The 24,441-nt window shown below is 31.8% G+C and overlaps 1 protein-coding gene across 3 annotated transcripts in view; it reads right to left on the bottom strand.

Moving 5' to 3' along the window:
- Sans (SAM_USH1G_HARP domain-containing protein Sans) overlaps nucleotides 1-22,005 on the bottom strand; it is a 110,660-nt gene extending 88,655 nt beyond the window's left edge. The window contains exon 1 of one of the 3 annotated variants that reach the window (XM_085817238.1): nucleotides 21,789-22,005. Coding sequence is in view for 1 of the 3 variants with exons in the window: in XM_035367808.2 (XP_035223699.1) it covers nucleotides 12,357-12,532 (176 nt within the window). In the remaining 2 variants the exon portion in view is untranslated. Of the gene's footprint in view, nucleotides 1-12,356; nucleotides 12,992-21,788 lie in introns of those variants that run through there. The other 2 variants (XM_085817239.1, XM_035367808.2) reach the window with 2 other exon arrangements.
- Nucleotides 22,006-24,441: the final 2,436 nt, after the last annotated feature.

The following is a 24,441-nucleotide window of genomic DNA, read 5'->3' as shown; positions in this document are numbered from 1 at the left end:
TAGTTGCATTCCGGATAATTGAGTCCGTTAGAAATGTCACGATCGAGATTCAGAACTAAAAATGCAATGCTGGTATATGTAAAAATAAACATTCTATAAGAAAATACACATCGCAGTCGTTTACAATGAGTCTGTACTCTTACTTATGTACTCATATGGTAAAATTTAGAGTGGATATAATTGCAGTTAAATAGTACAGGAATATTTATTAGTTTTATAAAACTGATTCGCTTCAAGAGATGTTCATTATTAATTTTTGTCATTTCTATAAACATTCTATAAGAAAATACACATCGCAGTCGTTTACAATGAGTCTGTACTCTTACTTATGTACTCATATGGTAAAATTTAGAGTGGATATAATTGCAGTTAAATAGTACAGGAATATTTATTAGTTTTATAAAACTGATTCGCTTCAAGAGATGTTCATTATTAATTTTTGTCATTTCTATAAACATTCTATAAGAAAATACACATCGCAGTCGTTTACAATGAGTCTGTACTCTTACTTATGTACTCATATGGTAAAATTTAGAGTGGATATAATTGCAGTTAAATAGTACAGGAATATTTATTAGTTTTATAAAACTGATTCGCTTCAAGAGATGTTCATTATTAATTTTTGTCATTTCTATAAACAGATATCATTTCTTATTTTACGCTGAAAAATATTATAATTCAAGCAACATTTTGTTGTAAGGTAGTAAACATAGTGTGCAAAAAGAAAGAGTTTCACTGTTTTATATATTTCTTGTATTCCCTACAGACGTAAATGATAACAAATTGCCAAAATATTTAAGAAAATTATCAAAATATAATGAAATGTCTGTTACTTTAGTCTAAAATGCATTTTAAAAATATTACTATACATGTATAATGCATCATTAATAGAAAATATCGCAGCTTGCCTATTTTTTTTTTTTTTTTTTTTTTTTTTTTTTCTCCCCGACGAAATTATAGAAGTAGCAAATGCATTCAAATATTCTTTCTTGGGACATTTTGCATTTATTTTTACATAAGAAGAGTTTTGGATGTCTTCACTTTTTAAGTTATGTTTTCTTATATTCACATGAAGGAAATATGAAATCGCGTAATAAAAGAATACTCTGGATGAAAATTATTATATGAAGTATTGAAATATATACAGGTATGACCTTGAATCATCGAGTGATTCGTCATTTGGATAAGTCTAATAATCAGGGCAAGCGTGTGAACTAGAATTTAAGTAAACTAAACAAAATTTCACTAAAATTTGATATGAAAAGAGATAATCTTTCGATTTCGTCTGAAAAAAAGATAATGACGGCCTGTATAACTTTTTTTCGTTTGTTTTTGGTTTGGTTTTATGTGATTACGACAAAGCCTTGAGGGCTATCTGCCTAAGAGGAGAGATGCCTTCGTGGAGGATTTTCTGAGGGAAACTGGCTCGTATACACGTTATATACGGTGAAAACCACGAAAACGGCTATGCTACCAGCCCGTTCGCGGGATTCGAACCTCGGACCGAACTACTAGTGTTCAGCGACAATACGACACGCGCCTTACTTCTAGCACCGGCCGCTGGTGGCTCTGCGCTCGCACTAACACCCCAATAAATTAATCTAAACGACCTTGCAAAATGTATATCTTTGTAGAAACATTAAGGCTTTTCAAGCAGGAGACGTGAAAAATGTACAGTGCCCTCACCGGGACTCGAACCCTGGACCTTTTGAGCACACGTTGAGTATGCTTCCAATTACACCGCGAAGGCGTGCGGAAAGGAGGGAGAAAATACCAGGTACAAAAAATCAAATTAGATAATTTTATAAACTCTTTTCTTTGCTCTGTCTAGAAAATTTGGGAAGTATTTGAAAATTAGAGAAAATTAAATATATTTTCTTCTTAAAAAAACTTCCCAAATTCTTTCACAACTTCATATAGTTCTGTAAGGGATTAAAGAAAATATATAAATAGAAGTAATAAAGGGAACTGTGCAGAGAAAAGAACTTCTGGGGTTACAACAATCAAATAAATGTAAATTACTCTGTCTAAGGAGTAAATGTAAATTACTCTGTCTAAGGAGTCCATAAGAATTTTTGTGCTAACCGAATTTCTAAGATACTTACATCGCTGAAAAATTTCATTACGGAAATTAGTTTTACCTTTGATAAACTTATTATCCAAGTGTATAAGCGACTAATGCCATCAAATAATTTTTCAATGAAAAGTGATACAATAAATTGCATATATATATTAATAGAGAGATTATCCCTTCGGAAAATGTAAAGTAAGAACTATTGTAACATAAAAGTAAGGGTCAGAAAAAATTCAGAAGAAACACTTTTTTAAATAAAACTTAATAATTATTGCTGATTCCTTGTAAAATGGCTGACTTTCCATAGAGTATTAGCCCCTTTTGATAAAATCAACAATAATAAAAAAGATCTAATCGTGTTTTGTTTTCCTTGTCTATGTGAATGAAATTAAATTTAATCGAAAGTAATATTTCAGCTTAATTCAAACCATTTTATTTTATTTTGAAGAAAGCGAGAAAAATACCCCGACACGATCCGATTTAAAGAAAAATTACTGCATAAAAATATTATCATAAAAGCGGATGAAAATAATCAAATTTTAATTACAATAGTTTCTACTCTACCTTTTTTGACGGGAGAATCTCTCCATTTATATAGAGCTAATATTAAATACTGCGTTAGCGCTATATTTTAGCCTTGAAATTCCAATTTAGCTTTTTTACTTTAAGTGTTTCATAAATTTATTATTCATTCAGAATACATCACAGCCCAGTCGCTATATTATTTTACTTACATGAAAAGAGATAAACTTGCATTTAATTCCCTTTTTGTGATAATTTACAGTCTGTATCCAACCTCTGCAATCTATACAAAAACAGTCTTTCAGAAAATTATGCATCTTTACTGTTAAATGCAATTGCGATAATTTCAAATGAGTAACTGAAAACCGCTACCAAAGAGAAAAACACGACGCATTTAACTGTATTAATGAAACGGATTTCTAAGATACGTTGCGTCGGAAGCAATTTGTAGTCAACCCCATGAGTGGGAAATAGATCTAGATTTATGAATTATCCGTCACGAAATCAAGTCAGGGGTCACGGACAATACCTGTCTCATTGTGGTGGCGTTTTCTTGTGAGAGATTTGCCAGTCATCTTTGCTAAACAATGCTCTCTATGGCCGTTGAACTAAGTACACAATCTCACTCGTGAAAAGAGATAGAAATAAATAACCATTTTATCGCAAATGGGCGCAAAATGGGCAAATTCACTATCATTTTTACATTTGGGGAATATTCTTCTTACACTTCTTAGACTGCTAGAGTTATACTATAGATCGCCAGGCTCAATGATTTTATCCAGAAAAGACTCTTCGACATTTTGAGGTCAAAAGAACAAAATTATTTTCTTTATATCTTTTGCAGTAAATCCGTGTTTTTATAGCGTTGATTTGCATTATTTCCTATATTGAAGATAGAAAATGTTTAAGTACTCTAAGTTTTCTTTTGGAATTTCTGATTCTCAAGTAATTTGGAAAATAAAGCGAAATACTTCCATCTAACCGACTTCGCTTTGTTCCATGCAGCTTCATGTATGTGCAGTCATCAGTTGCTATAGCTCTGATCGATATTCTACCTTATTGGATAGAATGCGTATTTTGAATACAATTAGCTATAAATAACTGCGTTTCAAAATTACACGTTTAGTTATAAAAAAAAGGAGCTCGAAATAACTCACTTCAGCTCTCTCGGGAGAAGAAGGAAAAAAGCCTTCCTGTACAATAATCTGTTATTTAAAAACAGTAAAATTCTAGAGTAAAGTTCTATAATATTATTCTGTACAAATATCAAATGACAGGAAAATCTGAATAATGAATTTTAAAAAATGATTTTATAAACTACCCATTTAAACACTGCGTATGTATTTAGTAAAGAAAATTATGCACAAACATACATGATGTGTACGACAGACTTCTGGATATATTTATGCATGCGATTGAATGAATTTGCTTTCCATGTATTGCACATTACATTGCATAACATTTTGGGTGAAAATTTATACAATATATTTTTTTTAAAGTCTACTGTTAAATGAATATATGTATAGCTTCTTTCATGTATTATCCGATTTTCCTTGTAGGCCTCGTAACGCGGGTTCAGTCTGAGCTTCAACAGCTGACGTTATAAAGAGAAAGCACTATTTCTCTCCCCCCCAGGAAAAAGTAAAAATCAGAACTTAAGTATGGTGTTATTTCGTATAGTCGTAGAATACCTGTAAAAATACAGGAGCAGTTGACCTGGGCAATCATGTTAATTTGGTATAAGACCTTGGACAGTTATGTTAACAAAATTACTAAAGGAATACTTATTTTTAAGCCTTCATTAGAAACTATATTAGTTACTAAAGTATAAAATATTTTACTGGAAATTCCCAATACTAATATTTCTTGTCAAATTTTAGATCTGCTTTACAATTTTATTAATATCAGTTTTAATACATTTTAGAGTTCCAGACATTTTATGTTAAACATTATGTTTTAAAGACTAATAAAATTTGTTTTATTTAGTAACAATAAAAATAGGTTTAATCACAAAAGTTATTAAAGATATTCCAGGTAAAAAATTTCGTGTTTTCTCACATGTTAAGTTGGTTTATTAAAATTTTCAGAATTAACACTGACTTAAATTTTATGAGCGTTTGCAAAAGACTATTTTTATCAAACTTATATAAAATCAAAATGGAATTCTATAATTATAAACGCAAAATTTTTAATGGATTTATCTGGACATCCGGCAATATGCTGCTGCCCCACCAGTGTCAAGAGGTCAAAACCGCTGAATACTGGAAATTTGCCTTGAATTCAATTCCAGGCAAGCGGGCTGGCTATATGATTGTTTTACATGATTTTCCCCAGGTGTAATATGAATACGAGCAAATACTCATACGAAGGCATCCGTCATCGCCCACATGGTATAGTGGTTAGGGGAGCCTACTGCGATACCGAAGGGCCGGAATTTGAATCCCGGAGAAGACATGGGTGTTTGTAAATGTATAGTGTTGGTGCGGCATGGCGGCACTCCAGACATTCGGCGAGCAGAAAGTCCTCTCGTGTGGATAGAGTGCTCTCCCTCAAAATTGGGGGTGGAAAATAGAAGTCCAACTCTCTTCGGAATAGGTTCTGCCAACCATTGTTCCATGTAATATGGACAAGACAACAACAACAAGGCATCCGTCCATCTAGGCAGATAACCCTCGTGTGTTTGCCGTATTCAAATACTTAAATCTAATCAGCAATTTGCTGCAGATATATTAAGATTTGTATACATGTAATGTGTTGGCTGATAAATAATTTTAAGTTATATGTAAGTTCATCTCAAAAACATGTATGAAAATTTTGCACGTAACTCTTTTGTCATACTTTTATGTGTACAATTCAGTCTTAGTATAAATTTAGCAAACGGAAGTAACAGTTTCCTTTCAGCATAAAATTTTTAATTTAAATAGTTTTTTAATTATTAAAATATAAGAAACTTTCATTGCAGAATTTCAAGAATTTGCAGATAAAATCCTGCTTGTGACTTGTCGCGGATTATTGCATTATAAAGGGTTCGTGCAAATTCAACATAAATAAAACTGCCAGTTGTTTTTTTCTGGCAATAAAACCACACTGTCTCTTCAAATCGGAAATGTTTCAATTAAGAGTAATAAAAGTAATAAATAAAAAGACTCATATGCATTAAGATATTAATTTTTCAGTTCAATAACAGAAAGTTTTAGGGAGCAACATTCAAGTAAATATGTTAATTAAAAACGAAAAAGCTTATTAAATTCTTCCGATTTTAAAAACCGAGGATTTTTATGCTTTCTTTAAAACAGAGAATAAATAAATAATAATAACGTCTGAAATTTATTTAGCATTTGAGATAGATTTCTTCGCAACTTTTCCTGAGATATGGTTCGTAATCAAAATCTTTGTAATTAATTTTAATTAATTTTTTAGATAATTGAGTTCACACTTAGCATATTATTTAGCGATTCATCTCAATAATTTCGGAAAAGGAAAACCTTTATCACAAAAAATGAAATAAGAATTTTCTTGCTAACGAAACGAACTAACGAATTTTCTTGCTAATGAAATAAGAATTTTCTTGCAACTTAAAAATCATGGAGTTGCATGGAAGTTGCTTCTTTTTAACAAATTCAGACAAATATGTTAGTCAAACAGTGCTTTAAAGTGCAGCCAAGAAGTAATCGGAAAAGAATGGTTGCGTAAAAAAAGTTACATCGTTTTACATTACGATTTCTGATTTCGTGTGAATAACTGGTATGGTTGAGGAGAGAGTAAACGGCTTTATTGCGCAGCCATTTTGTTCTAAAACTATACTTTTGTAAGCATTGAACCTCATCCGTTGCATTCGTGATTTGCAAGGATGGATTCTGAAAAATTTGGGGGATTCTGACTTCTATTTATTTTTCTTTAAAAGAAATTCCAGATAAAAATCTAATTTTTTCATAATTTCTTTCAGTCAGAAATGAGAATCTACAGTTATGTATGCAAGTTCTATATTCACTGGGGAAGGAAAAGTTAAAAAAAAAAAAAATGCATAACACTAGTCTTTCTTTGAAGCACAATCTCTCTTTTGCCTAATCTTGAATACTTGCAATATCAAAGTTAAAGCGTCGTTTCAGTCTTAATATAACATTTCGTTTTGTCTAACAAAACAGTTAAGTCAAGGATTTCCAATTTTAGGTGAAAGTACTTTTATGTTGTTATACTTTACATATTTTTACAACTTATTAATTACCAGAATTTTCCTAATCATATCAAAATGGTGAAAACAATGTTAACTTCTTTTGCTTTACTTTAATAGCAATTAATAAATTGTAAAATATATAGAATATTAAAAGTTAATTTGCAAGGTACAAAATAGTACTGAGGTTCTATGAGCATTTGTGAATGACTTGCGAATTTTAATATTAGTAACTGGTTTTAATACTGTTAGCCAAATGTTAACTTTTTGCATTTTAAATTGATACACAGAGATATAGATTATAACCGAAACGGGGGCAGAGAGAAAAACTGACAAATTATCGAAAAGCTTCTAGAAGTTTATGACGGTCTTTCTAAAACGTTCAAAATTTCTTAAAGTCTTCTAGATAAATTGCTTTTCCTTTGGTAATTATCAATAAATCTAGTATTTTTGCGTTTGAAAATTCATTTTTGCATTTGAAATGAAATGTCTTTAATATAGTCTCAAAACCATAATTCTTTCTTTAGCTCTCTTTCCACATGTAAGGTATGAAAGAAAGTAATGCATCAGGGCTTCTGTAAATATTACGTTAACCATCTTTTCTTGTTTCAGTGGAAGATACGGGAAACCCCTATGTACCCTCACGATGACGTAAATATAGAGAGCGCCCCCTTTTCAGGGATCATAAGGTCTCTTTCTGTTTAAGACAACGGGAAAGCCATTCACAAAGTTGAGTGTAGTTTCAGAATTAGTCTTTAAAACTTTTGTTTCACAACAAAAGCTTTAAAGCGGCCTCTCCAAAGACAGTTGTTTTATTAATCTGAAAGTCTGCCTATGTCTTTACAGTAGACAATTTGGAAATCGTGTTTGAAATGCAGGTGAGGAAATTAACATACTGATTTTCAAGCTGTTTACCAGAACCAAGTAATCTGTTTACCAGAATCATATTTTCCTATTTTTTATATTCTAATTATCCCATACGATGAGTAAAGAACTTACAATTTAGAATCGGAATAGTGTACCTTTAGTATCAATAATTTTCAAGTGTATTAACCGGCTCATTTTATTCACTGTCAGAAACTTTTATTACAAATATTGAATATTAATAATTTTTGAAATGTAATATGGTTGTGAAAGATTCTAGTCTTCCTTAACCAATTTCGAAATTATAGGAAATTTTATTTGAGGTTTAATGCATTGCGTCCACAAGATGTAGGAAATTTGGCTTACATGACGGTTGCATTTTCTATCTCCTCCACCCGTTTTCCTACTCTATCCATCATCTCCATTCATTTTAAGAATTTTTTAACGTTTTGAAAAGACAGTAATAAACGATCGGTAATTTATCAATTCCTTTTTCTGCCCCAGTTTATCTTTTAATCGGCATATTTGGGTATCAATTTAAAACGCAAAAAGTTAAAAATTTGGCTAAGAGTTTTAAAGTGCAGTTAGTAATTTTAAAAATGACTAATTCATTTACAAATGATCACAGATTCCCAAGTTTACTTTCAACCTTACAAATTATCTTTTAATACTGTACATATTTTATAATTTATTAATTGCCATTTCTCTAAAACAATGGAAGATAGCATTGTGCTGACCATTTTATATGATTGGGAAATTTTTTGCTATTAAAAAAATTATATAAATTTGTTGATTTTACAGTGATTTACATATGCTTCAAATCCGTTCTTTAACTGAGCGGTCAAAAAAGTAAGTTTGAATTGTAATGCGCTTTTCTTTCTTATCTGTGTTTATTTTATGCATTTCCTTTAACTTGGTTTTTGGGTCAAATCTTGAAATTAATCTTTAACAGATTTTCTCGATTTTCTTGAAATTCTTATCAATCCAAATTTTGTACACATACGTAGTTGCAATAATGTTCTAATAGCCTATAGATTTTTTAAAATTTAGAATAGATTATTTTCTATTTATTGTTGAAATTTTCTCTAAAATGTTTGTTTAGAGATAAAAGTAATCGCAGTAGAATTTGGAGCTTTACATCATCCGATAAACCAAAACAATCTGCTAAATGATGGTTTTCCGAAATACCTAATGTAATTTGCCGAACTTCGGTAGCTCTTCAAAAATCGTTTCACTTTAGCTATCCTGCAGTATGCCGTTGCTAATAGCCATGGATTTTTTAGACCAAAAGATTGAATCTTTTATTGATAATCGGTTTATGAAGGATGATGAGATCGAATTTATAAATCAAACAAAAATTTTAACTGACGGAACATAATTGCACATGAAATTAAAACGAATGTTTTTTACTTCTTTGTACGAAGTAAAGGAAGTATTCTAATCATGAAAAATTTCGGGAATAATATTTTCGTTGAAAATATTATTTTGAATGGATATATATTTTGTTGAAAATGTTGCCAAAATGGATATATATTTTGTTGAAAATATATATCCATTTTGGCAGCTCATAAATCCATTTAAACGACGTTTTTTCATGACATCTGTATGTACAAAGAGAATAAAGGACTTTTTCCAAAAATGGATTGAAAAATCGATTTAAAATGTATTTAGAGTTTCTTTTTTATATCTGTACGTGTGTATGTATCTCGCAAATTTCAAAACAAGTAGCTTCAGAACGTTGAAATTTTGCATATAGGACCGCTATAACATGTAGTTGTGTACCTTCCTTTTTTAGTTGCAATCTGCCGCACCAGTAAGCTCGGTGTTTTTATTTTCTAGATTGGTAAATTGTGCATTTTTTGCTTTAAAACTGATGGAATAATGTTGTTCTTATATTCCAGTTAAGGTTTTTATGTCTTTAGTTAATCTGCACGCAGTAGTTGTAGAATTATCAACAATTTAACAGTTGTTTAAGTGCTACTAAGCCTATCTAAGAAGCCATCTGCTTGCATTTGAAACTCTTAGTAAAAAATAGCGAATTAAGTCAGCTTCTGCACGAAGTTCAGCGTCTTTCTGTTGAGTGGGACCAAAAGTAAACATTCACATTCACTGACAAACTTGGCTTCTTGCCAGCTGGTCAAATTGCTTGTTTTTGCTTAGAAACTGTAATTTTAATTGTAAATATTGTTTTTTATTTGTTTTAACTGTATTCGGTGTTATATATATATATTATTGGGGGGGGGAGTATTTTACAATTTTTAATCATGATATTTTGAGTTTTTAAGTAATTTTTTTGTCTTGCCGCTGCGAAGTGAGAACTGAATTAATTGAATGAGAAATATATCTCTGATGAAATTTGAGGAAATAGAGTTTAAACGAAATGCAGCAAAAAATGTGTATAATTTAATAGCCGTACAAGCAAATCATGGGGCGTCCACATCAGATTTTTTTACATGACAGTAATTTATATATAATAGTATTTCTTTTCCTATTTTATATATTTTTATATATTTTTGTTATTTTCGGGATTTCTTCTGGTTTGAAAAAACTTAGTTGATATTTTTTTTTTTTTTTTTTAGATTTTTACTGGTTTTGAATTTCATTTATTTCAAGACTTTGTGAATTAGGTTCTAAATTTCTTATTATTTTATCTATCAATCTCTCTCTACATACATATATATGTATATATATATATGTAAATAATGAATATATATATATATATATATATATAAGGTCATTATTTACAGTTTTAATCAAATGTGCTAAAATGTTTTAAAAAATTAAAAATTGGTTTTAGTAATCATAGTATTCTTGGTCATATGTACTTAAGAACCGTGGAATTTTATTAAAACTGCAGAACTCTTCTATATGAAATGTATAACAACATTAACAAAATTTCAAGAAACTTTGAAATGATGGTATACAAATAAGGAATATAAACGACCATTACATTTTGTTCATTTAAATTTCTGTTTCATAGTTTTTGATTCAAACTCGCTATTGTTATCAGCCCCATGGCTTTCTTTTTGGTCGTTGTTGATAAAAAATACTTAAACAATGGAAAAAACTCTTTTTTTATTATTTTTAGTTCTTGTGATTAAAACATAGTAATTTAAAAAGGACCAGCATATATTTTGTTCCTTATTTCATTCTCAAGGCATGAGTACATCTTCTATAACGAAACTGAAGTACATCACACAGAAAAAAAAAAAAAAAAAAAAAAAGAGAAAAAAAAGTTTAATGAAACATTTCTGAAAAGGTTCAGATTTTTAACGATCTACCAAAAGGGATCTTTTAAATTTAATATTATTTATCAGTAGAGATTATCGATAGAAATGGTCGAGATGGAACATCAAACCATTTTATAGGATAATTAGATGAATATGCACTTAGACTAACATGGAAACGTTTTATACTTGCTGTATATTTAAAAAGTGAAAAAAATATGCAATGTAATTCTATAAAAATATTTAATATTTTTAATTAGATATATCATTAATTAAATATATTTTTATTTAAACTAATAATATTAAAAAGTAAAAAATATTATTCTTAAGAACGTCATTTATTGTTTTTAATAGCTTAGTTTGTTAATTAATAACAGTATAAGGTATTTCTCCCACTTTTCTAGCGTGCCTTTGGTGTAGTAGTTCTGCACACTGGGCGGGTATTCCAGAGGTCCATGGTTCGATTTCCGGCGAAGGCAGTTGCTAATTTTTCATCTCTCCGGCTGCTCCCAAAAAATCCTAATGTCTCTACAGCGGCGCCCGAACTAAAAGGGTGTTGGATGAGGTTTCTCCATACCCAGGATTTGGCGATTGGGTCCCCTAAAAACCCCAGTCGCCCTTTAAAAAGGAGAGTATATACGGCATTTCTCCCCCTTTCCTAGCGTACCTTTGTGGTGTAGTGGTTCTGCACGCTGGGCCGGTATTCCAGAGGTCCATGGTTCGATTCCCGGCGAAGGCGGTTGCTAATTTTTCATCTCTCCGGCTTTTCCAAAATTACCTAATGTCTCAGACAACAGACAGTTTAAATATGAAAGAAAAATGTCTTACATCATCCCGAATGGCAACAGACTCATATGAAAAGTGAAACAACACCAATATCGTGTTTCGAGACTAATGTGCCTTTTGGACTAATAACAATAAAATAGTGAACTGATGAGTGAAATCCGCCCAAGTGATTACTTTCATGCATACTTCTCTTCAAATGATAAAGAGATTAACTCTTTGTTAGAATGGTTAAAAAAAAAGACTCTAGAAAACACTCATTATTTTAAATAAAAGAGATACGTAAATGTAGTGAAATATATTTTTTCAGCTCCACAGTATTTCAGTATAACAATACATAACAGTATTCACATTCATTTACACTGTAATTGCCCAAAATAGTTCCTACAGATTATCCTTATAGAGTTTTTAGTGAAATGGCTTATTTAGTTCGAATTTATGGAATTGTGCTGGTTGGTATGTAAAAATTCACATTATTTTTTGGCAAAAATGGGAAGATCTTGGAATTGAAATTTAGTATAATCTTAAACGTTACAGAATTTAGACATTTGGTAGTAATTAAGAATTTAGAGAATAAAAGTATATCTTTAATACATACATTTTATAGCCTCCAAATTCCAGAAACAAGTTCATCATAATGAATTTTATTTGTTTCGCAAATTTTAGGCTTGTTTTCTTTAAACGCTTAGAAAGAAGTAATAAAATTTCAGCTTACCCTCTTCCGACAATAAGTCTCAGTGCATCTAAATTTCCATAATATGCTGCCCACAATGTGGGTGTCATTCCATCTTCATCCGGTGCATTACAATCTTTGCGGGTTGCGTCCCGTAACAGATCCAAGAAACCATCTCTTGCTGCTCTGTGGAAACGATCTTTGTCCAATCCCGACATCTTATTCCAAGAGGTAAGTGCGATCAGTTCAATCCTTATCTGTATAAACTAGCAAAGTGATTTTCACGGCATCCGTTACGATTAATCTCTTCCCGCAGGTGAGCGGCTGTTCACCGTGAAGAGGTCGTTCATTATATCCGTACCGCTAAGCATGTCGCGTGTTTGGTAACCGAGTGGTAGATTCTGCTCTGACGGTGGTGAGTGCACCGGCAGGGTTGCCTTCTTTTTTTTTTTTTTTTCTTTTTTTTTTTTTTTTTTTCCGCCGTTTTTCAAAGGGAATATAGATAGCCTTTTGTAAACTAGCGCCAAATCTGATTCAGGTATTCCTGTCATTGAAGAGTTCTCTCAAAATTCAGCATTAATTTATCTAAATATGGCTTCAAATATCATGTTTTCACATTAATTAATTTAGAACTTCTGTGGAGCGTTTGCTAGATTGTTAATTAGACATTTTATTCGCTTATTTTCCCAATTCAGATGTTTATAAGAATTATTTAATTGAAGCATTTTTCAAATTTTACGTAATACGGCTTGATTACTATATTAGTGGAAATACCTTTTTAAATAATCATCTTCGGGGCTGGAGGAATAGCAAACCTAAAACTTCTTGAAACTACAGTCTTAACTTGAAAAAGCTTTAATAAAAAAATTTCCTATTAAACAATCTTTTTAAATTTAAAATACATAAAAAAAATTAGTGTAAAAATGTTATTCAAATCTTTCGCTTCTCTTCTTGATCCAGAATCGTATCTATTGCTTTCAACTCATAGAACTGAATCTTAACTACTGAATAAAATTAAGCTAGTTAAAAAAAATTCCAGTTTGAAGAGCTCTGATTTTTCTTGTTATAAGGTTGTTCGCATTTTATGGAAACGGTTTTCTATTTAAATTTTCTCATTTGACTTTTGAAATAAAAATTTGGCATTTTCTATATAATCGTCTGCAAATCTTTTATTTTGACTGGAAAGCAGAATAAGGAATATATTTTTAAAATGGCCCCTAAAATTGGTAAATGGCTCGAAGGTTACGTAACTGAACTTTCAGAATAAAAATATTCGTATCAATAAATTGTAAATCGATGTAAACATCAACGTTATTATATTTCAAAGAAAGGTATATTTAATAAATTTGAAAGTGAAAAAACATCAAACTGAAAGTAAAAATGAAAAAAAAATAGTCGTAAAACCACATCCTAAGACTGTTCGAATGAGATTAAATATCACGAAAATAAAGTCTCTTATCCTGAAAGTAAATTCACTAACTCAAAGATCCACTACATTGGAACTGAGAATGTTTTTACTCACTGTAAGTAAAATCAGTAATAAAGATGGAAATTTGTGGTTAATACTCGATAAGGCATGGTTGTATTTAAGCGATTGTAATAATAATAATAATGATAAGATCAATTTTGTGTTGTTCATCCGACGAAAAAGGTCGTATGAAATGGCTTCGTCAATGTACAGAAAATTTCCCAACAGGATTCAGTATTTTGATACCACAGTAAATTAAGATTCAAAGAACTCTCAAATAAGGCTAAAATTAATTCACTGTACTATCAGCCGAATATTTTAGAAAAAATATTTGAAGAAAAAATTCTAGCAGTGTATGAACTAGAAAAAATTCTAGTGTGAAAGGCCGTTAGTAAAATTGAACATCATATGGTCCTACAAGTCTATCACACATCTAAATCAACTTTCGCTTGTTTACAAAGAAAGAATCAGTAACAAGAATAAAATATATCCCATTTAATAAAATATCTGTAAAATCATCCAATGCTTCTCATATGAACTTTTGCATTTTTGATTCTTTAAAAAGGGCATTAGGAAAATCGCAGCCAAGAACACTGAGCGGACTTTGGAAAATGACCTACGAGGATTGGGATAAAATTGACATGACGGTGCTATAAGAAAGTTTACTGCATGGAAAATTTACGGAGAGCTATAGCCAAGAATCAAGGTTGTCAGATGGACGTAAATCGCCGCAAGAATACGTCCTTTATGCATAAAAAGCAATTATCAAATTCATTTACATAAAGTGCAAGTGATCTCGAAGAAAGTAGACTAATTACTGATATTATATACAATTTTTAACAATCTGAGAGGAAATGGTATAAGAAATAAAAAATGAAAACAGTCTGAGTTGCTATGCATTAAATATTACATATGATATTTCACCAATGACTCAAAATGATAATTTATATAAAATATTTGTAAAACTATTTCCTTAACAAAAAATAAAAAACTATGTTACTTACCAAGGAAAAGGAAACTTATATGCCTATTTATCTCTGACTTCGCAATTTTATGCTTTTATGAAAGAAATTAGGCGCATACCATACATTTTAATAAGTTTTTATCCTGAACAAAGCTGTGTAATAGTTACTATGTAATGTAACTTATTCCAATGTAATTATTATCACTTGAAATTCTTAATTGTTGGACGTAAAGTTAAATCCTCCTTTAATATAAGCTTTCAAATAAGCAAATTCTATTATCTATTTTCTGCAAAATCGACAGTCTACTTCATTCTTGCCAAGGAATTATTTGCAATATTATTCACTACATTTAAAATCCAGTATAGTTACTTTTCTTGTTTTTATATCATGAATAAATAACATGATAAAAATGAATTTGTCCTCAGATCCCTTTAAAATTTTCCCATCTGATGGTATTATTGGTTTTTGATTGTTGATACGTCTCTTTGAATTGCATATTTCCAACTGGATGAATTAATTTTTTTATTCGTTACTCTTACGCAAAGAATTTATTGGGCCCCAAAAGGCCTTCATTGCTGTCATTTTATAAAACCTGTATCTTCCCTGCTTAAAAGTAAAGTTTTCAAACTAAAAATTAAACAACCGGTTAATACACTAAAAAACTAATTCATTGAATGAAATAGAAAATATAATAAGTTAGTAAAATTCTAATTGCAATTGTAGTCAGTGAATAAACTGTTTAAAATTAATTTAGGTAGCAATAAATTCTTTTCTTAAATTTAGCTTCAGTTTAAACATTTTGCAACATTCATATTATTTTTCATTAGCAAATAAATAATTGAAAGTCAATAAAATTTGTAAAACTAGAATCCCTACTGTTTTTAGGGAATTGGAAGCATTTTTATTAGAATCTTTCAAAATGTTTGGCTATATTTCCTTATTTTATGCAACCATTCAATCATCATTCTGAACTGATTGCTCAATATTCATTTATCAGTTACTCGATTTAACAAATGCTGATATTGAGAAAATCATTAAACCTTAATTTATCTTTTATGCAGATTTACAAATCGCAAATTCTTTGAGCACTGCCATTATAACTATGAAATGTTTAATTTATATCTGAAATGTAGTCATTCTACAATAGTTTAATAAAACTTAAGGCTTAAAATCAATAAACATACACGTTAATTTTATTTTTAATAATATATCTGATTATTATAATTTAAAATATACCTTGTAGGGACATTAGTTATTTTTTTGGAAGCAGGCAAGATGAAAAATATGTAACGCCTTCGCTGGGAATCGAACCACGTACCTGTGAAATACGCGTCCAGCGTGCAGACCACCCCATCACGAAGGCATGCCAAAAAAGGTGGGAGAAATACCTGATATACTCCCCTTTTAAAGGGCGACTGGGGTTTTTAGGGGACCAATCGCCAAATCTTGGGTGAGGACGATCGTCATCCAACATCCTTTTAGTTCGGGCGCCACTGTAGAGACTTTTTTTTTGAGGCAGGCAAGATGAAAAATTAGCAACGCCTTCGCCGGGAATCGAGCCGCGGACCTCTGGAATACGCGCCCAGCGTGCAGAACACCACACCACGAAGGCATGCTAAGGAGGCGGGAGAAATACTTTATATACTCCCCCTTTTTAAAAGGGCGACTGCGGTTTTTAGGAGACCCTATCGCCAAAACCTGTGCGGGGAGAATCATCATCCACCACCCTTTTAGTTCGGCGCCACTGTAGAAACAGTAGGTATTTTTGAAAGCAGGCAAGATGAAAAATGAGGCGAAGCGGGAGTCGAGCCGTGGATCTCTGGAATACGTCGAATCACTCTGAACGTCCGTTTCACTTTTCAAACTTATGTCACCGAATATTATCGCCCTGTATTATATCTGAAGAAATTAAGTGATGAAGAATCTGAATAAACGTATCTGTGTTTCTCGGATTGTGATAAAACAACAGTACCTAGAGCCATCAAATTTTGAATTACTTAATCCTACTGGGCATCTGGAAGCCCAAATGTGAAATTTGAAATTTGTTTTATTATCGATTTCATATTTTGTAAAACTTTAATGAATTTTTAATTAACAAACTCAAGGATTTCAAAGCGAGCAATGGCAACGTTGTATAGAAAAAATACTTTTATCTCCAGCCCGTAAGACTGTGTATCGGAAATTCTAAAGATATGCTCATTTTAAAATTATTTTGGAATATTGCTATTGAATCGAATTTTATGGTTTAAGTGCGAAGAACATGATATTTAATAAACAATGATAACACAAAAAGCGCCCTTTGGGCTTAATTTAAAATCTCAAAGCTTTCAGATTTTGTTTTTCTTTAGCCCAAAGGCCCGATAGCCCAGAATGGCTATTTAGTCTCAGAATGGCATTTTGTGGAGTTTACTATAAACGACGAAACACTTTTTAAATTGGTGCCATCAAATAATATCGCTCTGTATTGCCGTTAAAGAAATTAAGTAATGAAGAAGCTGTATGAATGTACCTATGTTTCTCGTATTTTGAGAAAAAACGACGGTACCTAAAGCCATAAATTTTGAATAATTCTCATTCCGAACATGGGCAGAAGCCCGAATTTTGAATTTCAAATTTGGTTTATTGTCTATTTCATATTTTATAAATCTTTAACGAATTTTTGATTAACAAACTCAACGATTTCAAAACGAGCAATGGCAACACTGTACGAAAAAAAAAAAAAACATATTAATCTCCAGCACGCGAGACTGTCTATCGGAAATTCTAAAGATATGCTGTTTTTAAATATTTTGTGATACTGCTGGTGAACTGAGTTTTATGTTGCTTAAGTGCCAAGAACATGATATTTAATAAATAAAGGTAACACACAAAACATTAAAAAAATCCATTTAGACGTAATTATAAAATCTGAATGCTTTCGGATTTTTAAAATTAATTATTAAATTTTCCTGTATCATAATTTTTGCAGAATTGCTGCCAATCGACTTAAATAACATCTTTAATTTACCTTTATAATAGGAAATTACATTGCTTACCAGAATAATGAAATTAAACCTCTCACATTATACTTTAAAAATTTTAAAACATATTTCGTATTTTGAATCACAGCTTCCATGGAATACATCTATACATATAAGCATTTATACTATAAGTTAGTGGTAACAGTCTTCCCTTTATTCATTCTACCGTCTGCATCCTGTATTTTTTTTTTTAAATCAGAATATTATTGTTAAAACTTGCAAAAATTTTTACTCATTTCAGTGATTCTATAACTTTATGACTTGAAATAAATTTGCTATAGCAAATTATAGTTCTGGGAAGAGTTTTGTCTAAAATTAAAACCAAATTAATATGTAAATTTAAAAAAAATCTGAAATGTTTCAGATTTTAAATTACGTCCAAAGGGGTGTTTTTTTTTTTAACATTTTGTGTGTTACCTTTATTTATTAAGTATCATGTTCTTCGCACTTTAACCATAAAATTCAGTTCAACAGGAATATCGCAAAATAATTTTAAAATGAGCATACCTTTAGAATTTCCGATACACAGTCTCGAGGGCTGGAGATAAAAATGTTTTTTTTTCTGCACAACGTTACCATTGCTCGCTTTGGAATTCCTGAGTTTGTTAATCAAAAATTTGTTTTACAAAATATGAAATCGATAATAAAACAAATTCCAAATTTGGGCTTCCAGATGCCCATATTCGCAGGAGGATTACGTTATTCAAAATTGGATGGCTCTAGGTACCGTTATTCTATCACATTGAAAGAAACATACATACATTTATGCAGATTCTTCATTATTTAATTTCTTTAAATATAACACAAGACGATAATATTTGGCGGCAACAATTTGAAAAGTGAAACAACGTTTGTAGTGAATCGACGCAAAATGCCAAAACGAAACTAATAGTCTTTCTGGGGAAATTGCTCCTTCGGACTAAAAAGTACAAAATGACAGTTTTATTCCGGGTTGCGTATTTGCAGATTTATCGCCAAATATGACAATCCTCTTTCGGTGGAAATGACAGGTGATGCATTCGTGACGTCATGGTCCGTTTTCATAAAAGATAGCCAGGTGCGTGAATGGAAAGTCTACACAGTGATGAAAATTTCGCCAAACAAGGCAGAAATCTCCCTTCTAAAAATAAATGTAAGAATCCTTTTGCTCCGTTTTCCCTAGATAAAATCTCTATTATTTCACTTTTCCATATAAACTGATGAAATTATTTTTGTAACAACGAATTAATCAATATCTATTATTGATATAATAACTAATACTAGAAAATTGTTGATTAATTAGGGATACATACAGTATGCACATTAATAAGCATTGTCAAGAATCCATTAAAACAGTCTAGAGGTTTAGATACAGAGCTGTTTCAGAGCCTCCAGGGTTATATTTCTTTTCTTTTGCGAGGGAGAGAAAGTGTCACGACGAGTTATAGGATGATTTTAAGGCTCTTATTTCTGGCCTTGGAGATTTTGGGATGTGATCAACTACTGAGCTTTGCATCAAAACCTGTAACACCTGCCAAAAGAGCCAAGCATTTAAAGCTTATTGATATTGACATTCTTACTTTTCAGTATTATTTCCATTTGTGTCCATTTGTGACCAGAAACCATGCATACGATATGTAGAAACTGCATGTTCTGCTTATTGGACCACTGTCATTACGCTTTGCATTTTTAAAGTTAAAATTTATCCTTTTACTGGGCACAATTTATACTTTCAACTTTCAAAGATATTCTCAAATCATATATTGTAAGCATTTACATTTTTTAGAAAATGAAAAATGTATCTGCGAGATTAAGAAGAAAATAAACGAATAAATCGCAGTCTAAAAAATTTCAGACTACAGTCCATTAAGGTTTCAAAAGATTAAAAATATAAAAAATTATAAGATTAAAAAAGAAATTACAGTCGAATCTTGGTATGCATTCACGATAAGCATTTAATGCATGAGATAATTTTAAACTAAGCAGTTAAAATATGTCTACTAAATCGGAAAATTAATCTTCCATAATTGAAAAATATAAAATATGAAATCTTATATTTAAAAGGAGTTGTTGGAAACAGCGAAAATTCTGTTTGTGAGAAAAGAATATAATCATTGTGAATTAACGCTACGTGAAGACTTATTTAATGATTTACTTAATAAAAGATGACGTATTAATTATTCAGGACGTAGTTGTGCATTTATTTTACTGAATCTCTTACTCCTGAGGCTTGCAAAAAATACTTCGTTTAAAAGTTTTATTGTACCGGGACATGAGATCTGCGAGCTGAAAGCAAGAAGATTCAAGAAGTTTCTTTCCTTGTGATTAATTGAAATATAGACATTTGAGCACTTTCCGGTTTCTGGCAGTGGTATCCTTTTTTTAGCTGTCGAACAAGCAGAGAATAGCTATACTTCGTCATAGATTATACTTCTTGAAGATAAACGCACTCACTACACGAAATATTTTTTTATCATTATTATTTTTTCGGTGGATTTTAATAATGCGGCCAAATTTTGGTTAGGCAACATTTCTCGAAAGCATCCTTTACTTTTAAACATAGAGTGCTTCTCCTTCGTAAATGAACAACTAATCTAAACTAACTGCATGGATATTTCTTGATTTTCCGTGCAATTAATTTCCATGCTTGATTTTTCCCTTTTTTTATGCATTTTTCAGTTTCCATACAAGTAACTATTTGCAAAACTAAGAATGTAAATATGCAATAAAATATCAAATTTCACACGAATTGTAGAAAATGTTTGCCTTTATGGGAGGAAAATTATAGGGTATCTTATTAAAGCACAGGATAAAATCAAAGGAAGCAAAAATCTTAACGATCTGACACAACGATTGATTCCATTGATAATTTCTTAAATTTTAGCAGTATCCTGGAACTTAAAAATTTAGGATTCTTAGTCACTTTATTTTTGACTTATTACGCTGTAGAGACATTAGGATATTTTGAAAGCAGAAGGCATGAAAAATGAGCAATGCCCTCGCCGGGACTCGAACCGCGGACCTCTCGAATACGCGCCGAGCGTGCTGACCACTACACCACGAAGGCATGCTAAGAACACGAGAGAAATACCTTGTATACTCCCCCTTTTAAAGGGCTTCTTGGGATTAGGAACCCAATTGCCAAATCCTGGTGAAGAATCATCATTCACCACCCGTTTTAGTTCGGACGCCACAGTAGAGACATTAGAGTTTTCTGAAGCTGGAGAGATGAAAAATGTGTAATGCCCAAGAAGGTTAGGATAGAAGGAGGAAGGGTTCGCAATTTCCTCCACTTTTGGGGAATGAAACTCTACCTAACAAGCGACGCCCATGTTTGTTCTGTCAAAACATTGCATTACGGCAGTGAAACGTAGTACATGTTTCTAAGCTGTTACGTGCATGTATTTTCCAGTAAAAATATTTTAAATTTATAATGAAATGCTTCGCTATTGTTAAATGTTTGTTTTAAAGTAATTAAGATGATATCCATAATTTACTATGTATAGAAAATTAATGATAATCTGCTCACTTTTCCAGATTTGTTTACACACATTCTCTAAAGAAAAATGGAAGATCTACTTAAAAAGTGTTTTGTTTCATAACTACATCAATTTTAATAACACATTTTTTTAAATATGTCTTCCCGCCAAGCACATAGGCCGCAACGCGGGGTTCTTTAATTCTCTAACTACCTCCGCGCTCGCTAAGTAAGAATAACTCTCTCTCACCGAACTTGTTTCCTTCTATTTAAATCATACTACTTCCGCTGATAATTTGAATGCTTGCGCGTTCTACTCAAATTTACATATTCTGGCATTGGCAGTTCCAGGGGAAAGTAAGGATTGACAGGAAAGATAGTTTAAACTTAAAATAAATGTTAGTTAAAATAACTATAAACCCTACATTTGCCGCTGCCAGAATTTGGAAAACTTGGAAGCAGGTCCTACAAACGACCTGTTGTAAGTTTATCTAATTCTGAACTAACTGGCGAAAGCCTCGTTTACACAAAAATAATCTTATGTAACAATTAAAATTCTGTTACTCTTTACAAAGGTTTCTTCTTACAGCAACTTTTCCTGGACTTCATCAATCAATCTTGGTCTTTCCTTCCAGCATCTGGAAGGAATAAGTATCAGTATCTTTCTACATACATTATAATTTACACTTTCTTGACACAATAAATTTTTGTTTTTAACGTTTCGTTTTTCTTAGTTATTGCTTACTTCACATTCATTCAATTTTTCAAGCATTAATTTAACTTTACCCTGGCTCTCCACCGTGTGTGGTGTCAAACGGGAATATTCGTGTTTTAGTCTTACAACACTTCCCCTAACCACCATGATTTGTTAGAATTCAACAACCAAATAGACACACCTTACTCGACATTCTACAACTCAATGAGCTACTTTAATATTCTTAAAAATTCAAATGTAGGTGGAGAACCCTACAAAACACATTCATTCTAACTTCCCCCTCATTCATCTTTTAAACATGCAGGCTTTCGCTCTAAAGCATGACTTTACAGTTTAATGCTTAAATTTTGACTTCATTGCTTTTAAGCATTCACTTTTAGCATCTACAATTTTATGCTTCTAGACTAAATTCTACTTTTACATAACATGCAAGTATTTACATACATTTACAAAAGTTTAATACATATGCTTTTTACAATTTACCATAAAATGAATAAGAGAAATAAATTTTTACTTTACTCAATCTTCGCCAAGCTGGCGGCACTGAAACTAAAATTCTTATTAGTACATACAAGAATACGAAGTTATTTTTATCTCCGGCCAAATTTTGGCTTTAACATAACAGAATTAGTCTTTCGACCAACAGAAAATGCTTGTTTTTAGCTTTTACACTTAAAGAAAATAATACTTTTGCCTTAGCTAAATAAAGTAAAACAAAACTAAGTCTCAACCGAGACATATTGACTTTCGTCAAAACATAGAACTTCGTACTTATGCATAACATTTCGGAACAAAAGAGAAAAATATTTATAGAAGGTTTTAACTTATCTTTGAGTTTTCAATGCTTGAAACTCCGTCATCCGTTTTTGACAAAATTGATCCCAAGTTAGAGGTGTCATGGATGTCAATCTTCTCCTTGTTGATCTCCAATTGTCGTCCCCGTTGTTCTTTCTTTTGCGTCCTCTACATGCTGGCCTCTTGATGGAGTAATCGTCTGGTTGTTGGCTTTTGCGTTTCTGCCTGGGACGGCTGGTCTTGACGTCCTCCGGTCTGGAGTCCTTGAATTTCTTCTGTTCCTCGTACTTCTGTGCTTCCTGTTGGCGTTTCAGTTTCCGGAACGGCGGCCTTGCTGGCACCTGACTCTGTGGCCGTGTGCGCGTTCTTCTTGATGTGTAATTCCTCCTGCCATCCTTTGTAGGTGGTGTTTTTCTTTTTACCACGGTTTCTTTACCCGGTTCATCTGTACTTTTGTTTTTCTTAAACGCCGGAGTTTGATAATCATTTTTTCTTTTTGATACCGACGTCCGGGTTGTAGAAGTGCTAGGTCTCTCTTCAGTTCTCCGTTTCTTGAGTGGTGGAATAGTTGTTGCAGTCTCTGGCCCTTCTATTTCGTTTAGACTTGAGTCCTGCAAGAAACGTTTAAGGATTTCAAAATCATTGGGATTATAGTATTTTTTCACCTGGTCGGGACTTGCTTTACAGATTTCCCCTCTCTCGTTTTTAAGATATAAAACTACTCCTTTGATTTCTTGAATTACATAGGGGCCTTTAAACTTTGGAGCTAGCTTTGCCATAAAATTGTCTGGGGCACTTGATAAAGAAAATTTCCGTTTCAATACTTTATCACCAACTTTAAAATCTGCTTCACGGCGTTTTTTATCGTAGTAAATTTTCTGCCTATTTCTTGCCGTATCCGAGGTTTTAAGCGCCTGATCAATTAGTTTTTGCACGTCCTTTTGTTTGAATTCCTGCTCTCTTTGTTGCACAAAGAATAATTTATCTAAAGGCGTAATTAACTTTCTGCCTAAAAATAATTCTGCTGGAGTTTTTCCCGTAGTATCATGATGTGCCGTTCTTAAAGCATAAGCTAATTCATTTATGTAGCCATCCCAGCGCTTGTGATGTGTGCTAACGTAACTGCGAATTATTTTTACAATGTTTTTATTAACTCTTTCTGCTATGTTAGCCTGTGGTCTATACGGAACCATTTTGATATGGCGTATATCAAGTCCATTGCATATGTTTTCAAATATTTGACTAATGAATTGTTTTCCGTTATCGCTAATGACTTTTATCGGTGCACCGTATTTTAAAATGTATCTGTGTAAGAATGCATCTGCGACTGTTTTGGCTGACGCGCGTTTAAGTGGAACAATTTCTATCCATTTTGAAAAATGATCTACTATTACTAAAAGAAAACGATTTTTATTTAACTCGCTCTGGGGGAAGGGACCAAGGAGATCTATGCCTAAAATTTCATTCGGAAATGTAGCGCGAATGCTATTTAAGTACCCGGGCGGGCTGTAATTAATATCATTTATTAACTGACATTGATTGCAGGACCTGACATACGCCGTTACTATTTTGTATAATTGCGGGAAATATACCGCCTCGCGTACCCTTTTTAAAGTCTTTCTGACCCCGAGGTGGCCCGCTGTTTTTTTTTCGTGCAACTCCCTCAAAATGCTTAATCGAAGCGAGGCTGGGATGACTAGCTTATAC

The sequence above is a fragment of the Stegodyphus dumicola genome, chromosome 5 (genome assembly GCF_044657685.1).
Source record: "Stegodyphus dumicola isolate Sdum_Otavi_A_Nest chromosome 5, ASM4465768v1".
In the NCBI taxonomy this organism is placed as follows: Eukaryota; Metazoa; Arthropoda; class Arachnida; order Araneae; family Eresidae; genus Stegodyphus; species Stegodyphus dumicola.
Note: the sequence above shows the minus strand (reverse complement) of the source record. Positions and strands in the feature narration are given on the sequence as shown.